Source organism: Tyto alba, unplaced genomic scaffold (assembly GCF_018691265.1).
Source record: "Tyto alba isolate M040663 unplaced genomic scaffold, T.alba_DEE_v4.0 Super-Scaffold_28, whole genome shotgun sequence".
Lineage (NCBI taxonomy): Eukaryota > Metazoa > Chordata > Aves > Strigiformes > Tytonidae > Tyto > Tyto alba.
In genome coordinates this window covers 7,019,492-7,035,361 of record NW_024881302.1, presented here as the reverse complement: position 1 = coordinate 7,035,361, position 15,870 = coordinate 7,019,492, and the positions used below count along the sequence as shown (strand labels likewise).

At 43.0% G+C, this 15,870-nt stretch overlaps 1 protein-coding gene across 1 annotated transcript; it reads left to right on the top strand.

The window, feature by feature from the left end:
* Positions 1 to 5,939: 5,939 nt before the first annotated feature.
* On the top strand, positions 5,940 to 15,745 carry LOC104358008 (cytochrome P450 2K4). Its single transcript, XM_009963528.3, has 9 exons — positions 5,940 to 6,196; positions 8,401 to 8,563; positions 8,761 to 8,910; positions 9,197 to 9,357; positions 10,595 to 10,768; positions 11,300 to 11,441; positions 11,984 to 12,171; positions 12,665 to 12,806; positions 13,200 to 15,745. The coding sequence occupies exons 1-9, from the start codon at positions 5,999 to 6,001 to the stop codon at positions 13,385 to 13,387; spliced, it is 1,506 nt and encodes a 501-aa protein (XP_009961830.2). The 5' UTR covers positions 5,940 to 5,998; the 3' UTR covers positions 13,388 to 15,745.
* Positions 15,746 to 15,870: the final 125 nt, after the last annotated feature.

The following is a 15,870-nucleotide window of genomic DNA, read 5'->3' as shown; positions in this document are numbered from 1 at the left end:
ACAGATAACCAAGAAAAACACCCCTTCTGCCTGCAGGTTTACAGCACACTCTCTGCAGAGCCTCAGATCTCATCCTGAAAGGAGGATAAGAAATGACGCTAATTTAACCTACCCGAGTGCAAACTGTGGCTTACGCCGTTAGAGTCTTTTTTCTTCTTTGCCCATAGCTGCAATTGGTTTAAGATGGTCTTTCATCTGCTTTAAGTTGATTTTCTTTTAATTAAATGACTGAGATAAGTAGAAAGAATTCAAGGTTGGGAAGAAAAAAAGAAACAGCTGCAATTGTTAAGGACAGCCATTATGGAAATATTACCTGCAGCCCCATTTACAGTGTGTTTTGTTTATGCTTTGATTGCTTCCTTATTACAGTATTGAAATTGTAAATGGAAAATTACACTATGTTCTATTACATAAGCAACTGGTTTACACAGCCTGAAATATAAGGTTTTATTTCTTATTATGTTTTCAGGGCTATGAACAATAGATGTTTTTTATTATACGGTAAATAGCACTTTTCCACTTGACTTCGTTATAACACTTAACAGTAAAAGGGAGATACTCCTTTTTCATAAATACATGCAGCAAACTGTCTCCCAGGTCTCAGAGGACTGAGCAGCAGAGAAGCAGCTTTGGTTTATCTGGACAAGTTTAACTGAAGTGTCAAGGTACTTGATTTTAGCAAACTGCCCAAATCATGTCCCTTATTTTCTGGCACAGTGATTGACTTGCTGATTCTTCATGTGATGAAGGAAGAAATCAAAGGAAAAAGATATGCAAGGATCCCCCAGTGGAATTATTCTTGAACAGACAGCAACAATCCTATGCAAAGGCTGTATCACCTTGCTGTATTACATTATATCCAGATGTTTTGATTACCTATTAATTAACTCACTGTCTTTGCAGTCTTAAATTTTGTAGTTACCCAAATTCAGATCAGATATAGTAGCAGGTGTTTGGTTATGCTTACTTAATGTTTTTATTGCAAATGTTAATTGTATCTTCTAGAGTTTCCTTTAATGGTACGGTTTGTCTTAGAGCCTAATACATGTGCTTTAGCAGTTTAGCATGTTTTTCTCAAGGAGATCAAATTAAACCCCTCTTAGATAATCAGTGTGAAGAAAAAAAAAAAACAACCTTGTTTGCAGATTAAGCCAACCAGTTCCAAAAGAATTCAATAAAACCAGTGTCACAAAGATCAGTGCCACAAATAAAGAATTAAATGTTTTTCACATATTATCTTTCAACGATGTGAGAGACTTTCATGGCACCAGGGAAATCTGAAATAGCTGTTTCGGTAAAAAGGTGCCCATTGTACAAGAGAAATTGGATAATTTGTAAAGCATCCAGTGTTTCACAGTATCCCTAGTTTGGAATCCTGAGCCCTTTCCAAAAATTAGAAGGCTCAAATTAGAAGGCTCACCAAACTAGAGGAAATCTTGGATCTTCCCCTTTCAAGTTACACAGCTTGATAGATTAAAAAAAAAAATCCTTTCCTTGAATCAGAGCTGTTAGTCATTAATTATGGACTAAAAAGTCCTTAATTATGGACTAAAGTAACATTTTTTAAATGTCTGCTTTTTTACAACATCAGATCACACTGAATATTTATTCCGCTCTTGGTGCTTATCTGTCAGTTGTACAAATGTACCTCCAGAAGGAGTTTTTACACACTTAGCATTACTTTTGGAAGCACCAAATTGAATAATAAATCAGAGCAGAACCTTTATTCCCTTTTATAGACAGGGTAGAGTCCAGGATGTTCATTATTTTCCCTCTCTCACCATGCTGCATCTTCTAAGAGCCTACAGATTCAAATTATCAGGTAGTTAATTTGAAAATAATTTATAGACAAGCCCTGAAAGGCTTTGAGTAAAGTACTAGGGGATATTGTAGCTTGACTTGGGATAGCTGTAAGAAATTAATCAGTTGAACAAGACCAAGCACATTCAGACACTGGAATTTGTGCCCTTGAGACTGCTGTTCCCAGCCCAGGCACAGAACACACCTCAGAGAAACATCCTTCCAGGATCACTCATTCCTATGCCTCTCCCTTGCGCGGCAAGCATGCCGCCAGCTCTTACATAAGGTCTCTTGCTACATCATTGCCACAGGCTGTTGTAAACCATTTTTTTCCCTTTTAGTTCAGGTTCCTAGACAAGCAAAAATGCAGAATATTGCCAGAATAGTCTGGGGAATGGGGATTTCTGTTGTGGATGATTAATGGAATATTACTGTTTTGCACTTACAGGGAAATCATAGTTTCATGCCAGTAAGGTCAGGGCCTTAATATGTTATGTGCTCTACAAAGATGTACAGAACAATAGCTCATTTTCTGTTATGATTGAGCCAAAGCCTCATCAGGTTAGAGGGGAATGTGGTAGAAATAGTAACACTGTGCTGAAAGCCAAAGCAAACATTTTTCTTACATTGATAGTTGTAATTCTGGTGTATCTAAATCCACATCTCTCTGCATCAAGACAAGGGACCCAAAAGTAAGATGCTGGGATCCTGGCTCTGCAGATACTTATCAACTAGTCATCCTTCATGCTATTCCCCAAACTGCCCTTGGATATGCCCTGTAATTTCTGCAATACTGTGTTGAGATAGAGTCAAACTATAAATCCAGAACAAAGAGGTCCTTGGAGCTATGTCAAGGCATGTGATCTGTTCAGTCATATTTTGAAAATACATTCTTCATAACCTGACCTCCTCAATACTGACTTCTCAGGTCAGGCTGTCTTGGGTTGTTGGCATAAGTGTGAGGTCTGGAAGATCATGCTTCTGCCTATAGTCACAATGGATTTTACTGCAAATATTCTTATAACTATCCATATTATAAAGTACATTACCAGCACCAGATCCCAGGATCTCCCATGTATTTTGTCACTGAGTGAGACTCGTGAAAGAACAGGGCTTTTGACAGCAACAAAGTTCCTGAGAACAGCTTGTTACTAAAAGGGGTAAATGCTTAACATGAATGGGAAATACTGTGACCTTAGGCTCCACACAGAGACAATGCACTGATCCCATGCACAAATTTTTAACTTTTCTTCTCCCAGTGACCAGACCCATCACATACAATCTGTCAGCTCACAATATAGAAAAAACCCAACAATCTTTCATTGAAATTTTGCAGTGAAATAATGATTTTGAAAGGTATTTTTCAGGAATCTTTCCTCCCAAAGTAGATGTGCAACACACACTGATTTGACACATAAAAGAATTCCAGTACAAGTTATTTGTATCAAAATGAGCACAGTAAACACTTGAGATACTGATCACTACCCTGTGATTTTTTATGAAAAATTGAAAGAGGTCAAAGTTGGAAAGCTTTTGATCTCTTTTTGCACTGGCATTTGTCAAGGTGAGCAAAATCCATTAACAAGGAGCAGCCTGAGTTTTAACACATCTGAGTCTTCAAAAATGTTAATGTTTAATAGGGTGTGCTCATGCTTTATATATCCCTGATAACAATGCATGGGCTGATAGGCATCTCTTGAGGTTGTAAATCAGTGGCAGAGCCTTGCAAGGCACACAAATACTTGGTGTTCACTCTCATGTTTTATTATGTTATCAGAACTCATTGACTGAATTATGGCCTTATAACAGCTCTTTCTCTATATTATCCTGCTGTTACTGTAGCATTATTAACCTATGTCCCATTAGAAGATTGTAAGTCCTTCTCCAGATGAGCACACAGAAGTTAGATGACTCTTGGGCTGTTTAATGTACAGGCTTATTTTCTAAGAGGAACTGATTATTTCCCTGAGCTATACCCACAGAGTCTACTTACCTACAGATGATATCGGTTCTGGCTTGGGCTGGTAGAAAGACAAAGACCTGTGATTAGGGAGCAACATTTTCCCCCCAGTCATGTGTGGGATGCCTCACCTGCAAGCCAGAAACTCAGTTATAGGCTGTGGTCAGGATAGTGTACTGGAAGCCAAGTCATGTGAGGAAGAAATGGAGGTGAGGACATCACATTAGTTCTATTTTAAAACCGCAGTGATGCCGTCCCACTGGAGAACTCATCCGTCATTTCCCACAGTGCATGCATCAGTCCAGCAGGTTGCAAGTCCATAGGCTCATTACTTGACAAAGGATTTCACACTGTCTTATCGCCAGGTACAACCTGAAGGTTTAAACAGCATGAAAGCCCTTGAGAAGGCGCTCTTGCTTTCTGTGACAGTAGCCAGCTCTACTCCAACTTCTATACAAAAATAGAAATAATACATTTCCTCCATTTGTACCTAACTGGGCCCATGTAGGGTTTTTTCCTCACTCTTGCTGCATATTATGATGTCTCAAGAGTCCCAGTGGTCACACTATTTGCTCAGAGAAGAGTCTGACAGAACAGAATATTCTTGGAAATATCTGGGAGAAGAGGGTGCAGGCCAAGGTCTCACAGCTGTGCAGCAAATCTCGAGACGGCCATGACCGTCCTTTCTTTGCCCACCCTGCCTAGTCCTCGTCTGCACAGGGTAATTCTCCCTTCTGAAAAATTCCACTCCTGATTACCAGCCTTGGAAAATAGGCAGACATGCAGGCACCTTTTTCATGTCAATCTAGTTAGAGTTTATTGATTCTCCTTGCCTTCAGCTAATGTACTTTTATTATTATTATTATTAAATAATCATCATTTTTCCATCAGTGGAGCCTGCACCTGGGAGCCTTGGAGGATTCTAGCAAAAGTATTGTTAAAACTAAGGGTTTCTAAAGGGTTGAACAGCAGCATGACCCAGGAATCAGACAGAATCTGCAACTGGGGAGCAAAATATCCCCACTTGAGAATATGTGACAGAGCATCAAACTGGGTCCTTCGCCTAGAGCCACCATTTAAAACTGTGGCCTCGTGTTCACGATCACATCTGCTTTGTTGTCATGCCCCAAGGATGCAAAGGGTGTGCAGGTGGCTCTTGGGGAGCTGTCGCCCGGGCACGCAGGCTCTTGCAGGACCCTGCCCTGGCATGGTGCGTGACTCAGTACACCTGGAGTGCCAGAGCTGTTGCTGTGTGCTCCTCCGGGCTGGCAGCCCCTCAGCAATAGTTGCCCAGGCAGCCTCCAGCCTCCTGCCTCTGCCTGGCCAGCTGCAGAGCCTGATTCTGGCCCCTCCCAGGTTACAAAGATCCCAGATCTCTTTCCCAATCTAAGCAGAAGGATTGCCTGGAGGGGATGGGTTCTCCTACAGGATTGCATGCATCTGCTCGTAAACAGGCAGGACAGCCAGGAAAGAGTCATCACCAAACTCAGAGGCAGAGGTGGACATCCAGGCACACAGTTCTCTGGAGAGTAAACTGCAAAATAGTGACTGAAGTGGTTTCGGAGGCATTTTGGAATTGCTGGTAGAGGATTTGGGGGACAAGATCAACAACAGTGTCAGCAATGAAAACACTGTGTTGCTCAAGGACATGATTTTACTGGGGTGACAGGAAAGCAAAGAGAATCAGAGTTGTCACCTGTAAGCAGCCCTAATCCTGTCTGCAATCCTGAATTAGTACATCTTTATGCTACCACCATTCCAACTCTTCCTTGGTCGGCATCATCTTCCCTGAGGACTTCCTTGCCAGCAGCACCCTGGGCCATGAATTACTGTGGGCTTTCTCTCCTGCTTCCTGCATTGCATCACCAGTGGTCCAGCTGAGGCCTGTGACCTGGCACTGTAACAGCAATCCACAATGGGTCCTGTCCCTTAATTCTGCCCCTGAAATCACGTAGACCACAACATACCCATAACACAGATTTTCACTGGAAAACAAACACCTTGCCCCAGTGTTGTAGATGAAATAGGAGCTCCAGATTAAGATAATCCATGTTTCAGCATAAAATAGGTTGCTTTATTTGGCATAAAAATAAACTACATCTGGTCTAAATGGAAGTAAACAAGACCTCAGAGTCCATTTCTCTGTGCAAAGCCACTTCCCCAGAAGGTGTGTTCAGGCAGTGGCAGAAGGGCTATAAAGGGACCCCAAGATACTCATACCCACACTTCAATCTAGACATGGCCATACAGAGTTTGCTGCAGTACGTGGGCTCCAGCTCGCTGCTCTATTTGGCAGCAGGGCTGGTCGCTCTCCTTTACTTTCTTACCAACTTGAAGAACTCGGCTTGCAGTTTGCCTCCTGGGCCACGACCCCTTCCTTTGATCGGAAACTTGAATGTGGTGGACCTGAAAAAGCCGTTCCAGTCGCTGACAGAGGTAGGGCCTGAGTGAGCAGGCAGGAGGAAAATGTGCAATTCCTGAAGCGAGAAATGCAACTGGGGAAATGGAGATGTAATTGTGTTTGTATTGTATGTAGGGCAGAGATGAGATATTTGGTGTATAGACAGGCTGGCAGAGTTTCTTTACCTTCAGAGGCATACACACATATACACGTATTTATATATATAAATATAATACACACATTCCTTCCTTTATACACACACAAGCAAAAACCCCCACCGCTTGCAATCAGCTCCACCTTGTTGGTATTTTGAGCCCCTCAGAGGCTGCAGGTAGAAGATTCAAGTTGGGCCAGCCTGCTGACAGATCAGGACTGTTTGCCATCCAGAGACATCTCACTGCAGACAGACCTCTCCCACTGAAGGTAGGTAGGAAGGAAGGGTATCATCCCCACAGCAGAGAAAATGGCGTCATATGCACATTTATTTCCAAAGCTAATTATATCCCTGCAATGCAAAGATCAACTCTGCCTCCCCTAACCTTTCCCAACCCTTCCCCTGCACACACACACTGGTCAGGGTTATTTAAGACTTGATGGATGACTTTTGTATATCTAGGTAAACAAATTGCTTTTTCTCATGCAGATCCATGGATACTTTTATTTCTAAAAGAGAAAAAAAAAAAAAAAAGACTTAAATATTATAAAGCCAGGTGCAATGATTGTTTCAGAAAATGCTCTGTTTCCATAGGGAGGTGGGGACAAGTCAATGTGAATTTAGATTTCTTCCAGTTGCTGTAGAGGTTGTTGAGGTGCTGTGAGTGACCTGTCACATACCATGTGTGTGTGCTTACCAGACACTATGATGGGGGAAACCCAGTGCTCAGTGAACTCCTTCAGCCACCTGAAGAGCCACAGTGAGGGGTCAGTGAAGGCATCGAAATTCTCCAGTTAGCCATGGAAGAAAGGGCATCCTGGGATGAAAAAGTACAGAATTCCTATAGCAGTCATGCAGTGTTCATCTGCCTTGATGTACAGTGCAGAGGATGGTGCAGAGCACAGTTTTGATGGACTTCTGGTCCTGAGCTCCCCTATGATCATAGGTATGTTTGAGGGTGCTGGTATGGAAGAGTAGCTATTCTTGGCGCTACTGGGGGATTTTATGATACAAATGTCATGCAAAGGCACCAGACTAATTTCCTATAATCTGCCAAGCAGCTTTCTTTAGGCTTTCAGACCTGCCACATCCAATACTTCTGTTGCTGAGAAAAAACAGGGCTGATGCCAAGAAGTACTAATGCAAAGAAATGACCCAAGGAAGGCTAGGAGGTGGCTGTGATTCCCTGCCCCTGGCTCTGCCACACACTCTCTGAGCTGCTGGGGATGAAAGAACCAGTGTTAATGTTATCTCCCAAGCCGTCAAACCACCGTTTGATGAAAACAAATTCAATTTGTCTGGTGTAATAACAGGAGCTGCTTCTAATCTGAAATTCAATTTTCGGAATGTATCTAATGCATAGCAAATGGTAACCCAGGCACATCGGAAACAAGAAGACATTTGGAGCGGATGGCTTGCAGTGTGTTTAAACGAAGTCTAAAATACCGAGTGAATGATTAGATTGTCAAAGCCACCCTTCTGTGTAACAGATGATTCATATTTAATTTGCTATAAAAGCCTAGAGCTCCTGTGACATTATCTACAAGAATATGCTTCCTAGCTGGATTCAAGTTGCTGGTGGCCAGCAAATAATTTTGTGATGACTGCAACACTACCCACCTTGCCATAATTAGAGACAAGTGCTGTCCTGAAAGAAAGAATTATTGTCTAGCTTTGTTTTTGCAGTGTTTGTGGCTTCAGCCTCAAAGATGTGTGCACACCCGCTTGCCTCAGGTCAACAGCATTAAAATAAACAGGCCTGCCTGATACAGCATTTTCTAACTAGCCTCCGAATGGTAGTATCTCTGGGCTGGCCTGTTACTGCAGAACAGCAAAGGAATGCAATGGCGTTGTATTGACTTCTCTGATAGGAGCAGTGATAGCAGACACCTTGTTGTGCAAACAGGGTGCAAGCAGAGATGCTGGCATCGATAGCTGTTGCTCATTAGTTGCGTTACAGCAGCACCTGGAGACTTCAGGCAGGGCTGGGAGGCTCCTTTCGGGCTAGAAAACACCTAGGGTGGCTAGTGCTAGTGTTTGGGTCCAGATCTGGTTTTGAATGAACATATTTATTCATCTTGACAGCTCTCCAAGATATACGGCAATGTCTTCACTGTGTATTTTGGACCCAGGAAAGCTGTGGTACTGGCTGGATATGAAACCATTAAGGATGCCCTTTTAAATCATGCTGAAGAATTTGGAGAGAGGGCAGAAATACCCATATTTAGGAAAATGACACAAGGAAATGGTAAGTGACCTTTTGGCTGGTTAGTTTTTGTAGTTTGTCTATGTTCATGTTCTTAGAGCACAGAGTATCATCCTTTTACACATTGCTTTTTGTTTCTGCAACAGTGTAACAAGCAGCTTTGGTACCAGTGTGTTAAGAAGATCTTACAAATGTTTATTAACCACAGGTAACATAAGGATGTTACACCTTTATTATAGGCATAGCATTCAGCCATGGAGAGCTATGGAAAACTATGAGAAGATTCACCTTGTCCACACTGCGAGATTTCGGAATGGGAAGGAGAACCATTGAGATCCGAATCCTGGAGGAAGTAAACTCCCTTATCAAATATTTTGAATCCTACCATGGTGAGTGGCAAGACTTTCATCCAGAGACAGAAAACATGTCTAGCAGAACAATAAAGATTAATGCAAGTTTAACTCTGAGCAAATGGTATCTCATGGTTAAAGTTCAACATACGCCGAAGTAGGTTATTAAACTGAGGACTTAAAACATTGAAACCAAGTTCCCTGCTAAGCATTCTGAGTGTTGAATTATTTTTTCCTTTGGGAGCTCAGGACTACATTTCCATAGGAAACCAGACTGAAATGAACATAATCACAGTGTTGTTTGTTTTCGTTGCTTGAAATACAGGGAAACCATTTGATACGAAGATGATTCTGAACAATGCTGTATCCAATGTCATCTGCTCTATATTGTTCGGAGAGAGATTTGAATATGATGATCCTGTATTTCTAACTTTGCTGAAGATGATAAATGAAAATACTAAGCTGTTGGGATCCCCTATGGTGCTGGTAAGAGCTTGATTTTATGTTTAGCTTTTAGTTTTTGGGGGGATATTTGGTTGCCTGTGTGGCCTCCCACATCTTGCTTCATGAGAACAAGAACATTTTCAGTCAGCCAGCCTGTACAGAACACATCTGTGGTTCTGTATCCGCAAGACACAGATGCCCAGGCCCATGCACTTAGTCTGTGAAGCTTTTTAGTAAAAGAAAAAAACCCAAATTCTTCATAAAAGGAACTATTTTACCCTCTTTGAAGACCAGAAGCACAATATGTCTCTCTTATCAGAGATCAATCTTGAAATGCCATCTCAAATTTGCCTCCTTGTATTACACCTTCAGTAACTGTCTTAGTTCTGCCTCCCCTAGATCTAGGTTTGACAAACTTATTTTTCTTTTATTTTGGCCACTGAAACTCAATCTTAGCAAACTAACAGCTGATACAAACCCATTCCTTCCTGACACAAAGCTTCTGCTCTGAATGCCAGTAGTCATCTTTCTGAGCCACACTGAGATCTGCAGCTGGCTGTAACTCCAGACAAGCTAAGCCCAAAAAGCACCACCCAAGCACAGGTCAGAGAGTTACACACTGTGTACAGACACTCTCCCAGGACAAGGCACCAGCTAACAGCGAGTGTTTGTTTAATTGACTAGCAGGGCAGCTAGTGGTGTCCTTGAAGATGTGCACACCTCTCATGGGATGATGGGGGTGAGACCCCTCCTTTTTCCTGACAGCACGTATGTCCATGGGACATACTGCAATGCTGTGCTCAGTCCAGCTCCTAGGAACAGAGTAGTTGGGTTAGCTCGATGCTCTGCCTAAGCTAATTGGCTTGGAAAGCACCATGTTGACACAGCAATATTGTCTGTCTGTGTAAATGGCCAGTCCATGTCCCTTCTGCTGCCATAGGATGTCACAGACCCGAGGGCTGTGCCTGGAAAAAGTACAATGCTCATGTTCCCATCTTTCACATCTAAGACCCTCTGTCCCACCACCTACACAGCTGAAAGCCCTGAAAGAAGATTAAGCTGCTGAGTCTTCCAACATACATGGCAAGGACTCATGCAGAGGTATAACAGAGAGAACATTCTATTTCTGCAGCAGTTCATAGCTGCTTGGACTGTACAAGTGAATGTGGGGGAATTAGGACCTGAAATGTCAGGGCATGGGACAGGGGACCAGCAGTGTGGTTTGAGATACCAGTGTGTGTTCAAAATGCCAATTAACAGTAAGACTTATCTTCTACAGTTATATAATTTCTACCCATCCCTTGGATTTCTCTCTGGAGCTTCCAAGACTGTGCTACAAAATGTCAGTGAACTGAATGCTTTTCTCCAGAAGCTCTTCCAGGAACACAAAGAAGAGTTTAATGAAAATAACTTAACAGGCTTTGTTGATGCCTTTCTGATGAAGCAACAACAGGTACTTTAAAGCTAAGTCTCAGAGTCTTTCTGTTCTCTTAGCTCTGACTGATTATTAGGACTGACCATCTGTCAGGGACTGGGAGTGAGTGGAAACAGAACTGCAGTGAGCAGAATATATCAAAGCTCATACTCACAGTGAGCTGTGCTGTATTCACTCCATAGCTCCACTGAAACTGCTGGTTAAAGGGATCTGATTGTCAAGATGTCCCACGTGGGTGAAATAAGTTATCACTCAGCACACGTAAGGAGATCATCCCAAGCCTTCCTGCAAAAATGGTACAGTGATAAACTTCATTGCAGTAACTAAATTCCAACTAACCTAATATCTAGACCTGGGAATTGCTCATACACTTGGGACCAGACAAGTTCCTTACAGCATAGGCCCTAATGCTAAAATACTATACATTTAGTTTCCCAGAGCATATAAAACCACAAAAAAGCTAAAATGCAGATAAAAATGGTGGCAACACAGTCACATATTGGTATCATTTGATGTAGATCTTATGGCCATTACCTGTATGTTTTGAAGGAGTCAAAGAAAACCCACACTATGTTCAACAACGGAAACCTGTTGTTTTCAACCCTGGACCTCTTCGCTGCTGGGACTGAGACTACTTCTACAACTGTGCGCTGGGGTCTTCTTCTGATGATGAAATACCCAGAGATTCAGAGTAAGCCTGAGAACTCCTCTTGTACAATATGCTGTTGCATGCTTAATGCTTTGGTTGTGGAAGGGAGTGGAACTCATTCAGTGTTGTCTAGAGTAATTATTCTGAGTACTCTGAGAGAGATAACAGCCGTTGACTTTACAAAGGAATTTTATTCAGCTGGATTTCCATAAACCAGCCCAGCCAAGTGGGAGAGGCAAAGGGCCAGTCTACAGTTACAATAAATCTCCCCCATCGTTATTCTCCTGCAGGCTATGGGCTTACGTCACTAAAGGTCTCCTCAGGAGCTGATTCTGATCTGGTTTCTGTTGAAGGTTATGAGATAACAAAGGTGTTTAATCAGAATCAGACATGGGATGTAGTGTAGTAACTCCGTTCAAGCTCCCTTGGTTCAACAACAAACCTGAAAGAGCCACACCATGCCCTGACTTACCCACTTCTGCTCTTCCCAAATACCCCTCAAAGTTTTCCCTTTTATTCATCTCGGCCATTTCAGTTGCAAGATAAGAGGGTTATCAGCTTCTAAATCCTTTCCTCCCTCCAAGGAAAGATTCAGGAAGAAATGAACCATGTCATTGAACCAGGAGAGCTGCCTAAGTTGGAGGACCGGAAAAAAATGCCTTATACAGATGCAGTAATACATGAAATACAAAGGTTTGCCAATATTGTCCCAATGGGTGTATCACGATCAACTCCTACTGATGTGAATTTCCAAGGCTATGTGATTCCTAAGGTGAGTCTTGAGGCTAGCAGCTTACTATGCACAGACTCCTTATGGTTTATGTTTAAAGCTGATAAGAAGAAAAATACAAAAATCTAAAGACACCGTGATGCATGATTTAATCTATGAAGTGATCCTTTGTCTTGGATCCAGGATAGCTGTTATAAACATGCACTGGTCTGTGGTCTGTTACAGCTGTTTGAATCCAGAATAACCAGAGACTTTAATTAAATCACACTGGTTTGAATCTCTTATGTCAAATGTGGAACCTCTACTTTGGCACCTTTCTTGAAAGAACTGAAAGGAATGTTTTGTGGTCCAAAAAGTGAGCAGCAGCTACTGATAAGAGGCAGAGCCACAATGGGGCAGGGAAGCATCCCCCAGTTGTATTTGCTGTGGCTCACTATTATTTACCTCTTCACATTAGAAAAAAGAAGGACGCCTGGTTTGACTAGGAAAGTGATCTGCTCCAAACAGCTACTGTGAGTTCTCTGGTCCTTTTCAGGGTACAGAGATTATTCCACTGCTGACCTCCGCTCTGAATGATGAGTTACACTGGAAAACCCCAGATCAGTTTAACCCTTCCCACTTCCTGGATGCCAGTGGGAACTTCATTAGGAGAGAGGCATTTATTCCATTCTCCATAGGTAAGAGGGATGTGTGTGCACCACCCGGGGCTAGGCTAATGGCACAGTCCCCCTTGATTCCAGGAAAGTATAAAAGTCAGGGACACAGAACACAGGATAAGGGATTTCTGGTCATTTCTCCTGTCCACCATTGCTGTAGATAACCACCTCTTTTTGCGAGATCTGGGAGACACTGATTTTCCCACAATCACTGAATAATTTCATATACCTACAGGTTTCTGTGTAGTTTGAGACCAAGTCAGTAGCACCTCTAATATACAGAGAGAAAGAAGGAAAAAATTTTCTACTTCAGCACCCTGCCCTTATGAGCTGTACATCCAGTTTAGAAGCTCCCAAATATCAACACCAGCAGTTACAGTGCTGATCATCTATGTCTCTCCTGGTTGTTTTCAGGACGAAGGGCTTGCGTTGGAGAAGGACTGGCCAAAATGGAGCTGTTCCTCTTCTTTGCAGGCTTGCTCCGCAAGTTTGTTTTCCAACCCCCTCCAGGAGTGGATAAGTCAGAGCTAGATCTCACTGCTGATGTCGGCTTTACCTTGAACCCCATGCCTCACCTGGTTTGTGCTGTGCCCTATGAATGATCAAACGACATGGAGTTAGAGTAGTGAACACTTCAAGCTTGAAAGCAAGTCTAGTTACAGGGGGAAAAAGCTGTCTGTAACTGAGCTTTAGGGGAAGGAAGACACTGGGCACTGCTATTTTACTCTCATTTATGCCATTCTTTCCAGCAGCTTTTGTGGTGTCTGTATAATGCAAACCCTTCAGACACCCCTGAGTACTGCTCTCAGAAACTGTGATTCATTCCTGGAACAGCACATCAGAGATGCAGTTTTCAGGGCTGTTTGAAAGAATTAAATGGCTTCAAGCCTCCTTTATAGATGTAACCCATCAGAGGCTTTCCTCTGAGAGCCTCCATGGAGAATTTCTCAGCCCAAATTCCAAGCTCTGTAGCAGAGCTGATTATCAATGGTCCACCTGGAAACAACAGACAATGGATCTAGAAATCTCCCCAGGACAGTTGCTCAGCTGAGCCCCAGACTGAGCTTCCATTGTGTGATACAACCTGCCTTATCTTTATTACAGAGTCCCAGACACGAGGGTGTAACATGGGCTGATGCCAAGATCCAGGCACGGGACAGTTATCAGAAAACATCTAAGTGGTTTTGGAAGTGGGTTCATTCCAACTCACACAGGGCACTTTATGCCAAAGAGCCTGTTTATGATGGGGCCAATCTAGAAGCTTTCTGCTTCTGCTAAGAAAGGCATTTCTACCACTCCCTCACCTCTCCTGGCTTCATGCTGGCTCTGGCATTTGTTTGATTCCTTACTGGGCCATCTTAGATCTCTAAACTGGCAGAAAATGACCAGCCACAGAAATTTTCTGACTCAGCATGGCTAAAGCTGAACACAAGCCCAAGGCAGTGTGAGGGCGATGCAGCCTGGGGCTGGGCAGCAGAACTGCCATGCTCCCATCAGAGAGCTGAGAGAGGCTCAGCCCTCTTCTCTGCTTGCACCTTAGGAGCCGTAGTTGCTCTCTAGATCCTCTCTAGCCTCCATAGAGAGAGAAAATCCTTCAGTGTATGATCCAATTGCCATAAGATCTGAATTACTCACTCTCTGTTGTCTGCAGGCTAAACTATCATTGACAAGCTCCTAATTCAAACTTCAGTCTCATGTATCAGGTGTGTTGGGATGAATAGGGACAATATTTTCCATTTGACTGAAAATGGGGCTTCAACTCTTTAGAAAATGTTGCTGTCTTCAGCTCTGCACCAGATACATAGCCGTTGGCATTTCAAGCTGTCTTCCTCTCCAGACATTCCTTGTGTGAGGGATAGGCAGCAAGGTCTCCAGGCAGAGTGACAGACCAGCCAGCACTGCTGAGCGAATACCCCTGCCACGGCCTCTCGTGGAAGTTATATGTGCTCAGTACACAGCAGGAGCAGGGCCACCACAATAAGAACTGCAAGCGAAATTTTGGTGCTCGCAAAAAGTGCCTTGGCCACTTGTGTAGGAACTGAAGTTACAAATCTAGAGATGATAATGCTCACGTTCTGCCAGCAGTGATCTCGCATCATTGTCAAGGCTAATAAGATTTTGAATGTAGTCACTGTGAAAATAGATGTAAAACTGGTAATAGTGTCAGGAAGGAGAAGCAGGTTAGACTTTGTTACCAAGTTGCTCCTCTGTACCATTAACTTGTCAAACGGGGGTCTCTGTAGAAAGCTGGTGACACCCAAGAGACTGCAGCTGTCCTAGAGCAGCTGTTTGATTACTACAATTAATGATTTATTTCATGTAGCAGCCATTAGGAGTAGGAACAACTAGCTGTACCCACAAGGCTACACCCATTGAGGGAAGCGTGATACGTGTGTGAAATCTGAATGGCGGTGCAGGTACAAGAGAGGAGGCTGCTTCATGTGCTGTGGAACAGGCAGAAAACCACATGTGGGTTAGGGAGCAGTGAGTCACTGAGGATGCTTTTGTGTTGGTTTGGAGGCAGGAAAGTCAGGTTAGGATGAAAAGAAAAAAGGGAGAAACAGAAAGTTACAGAGACTGAGGGGGCAGTTATGGCAAATCTATGACATAAAACTAAAGCTGCTGTCATCTAAAGCTAGTCTGTGCTGCGAGTGGAAGGAAAGGAAGGAGGAAGAGAATATGAAGGAATGACAAAGTAGGGTGGTCTTTGGCCAAGACACTGACTCTTCACACTAGCTTTAGGTCACACAACTAAAGGCAGCACTCTAACAGTTGTACTGTATCTTGTACTTGTCCTGGTATTGCACTTGTACATCTATTGTTTCATGCGGCCAGCTCTAGCTTCTGGTTACATCTCAAGGAGTCTGCTTGACAAGCTATGTAACAGAAAAGCCTTCTCTGCTACACTTGCTTACGTTTTGTTTTGCTGTTGCTCTATTTGAAGTCTAACTACTGCAAGCCTGACCTTATCTCCTACTTAATAAATAAATATTTTGCTCTGTTGCTGTTTATCTATCTGGTGTTGCAGGATGAAGTTGATTTTGGGTCAAGCTGATAAAGTTGGGCTGCACCACCTTTAGCACAC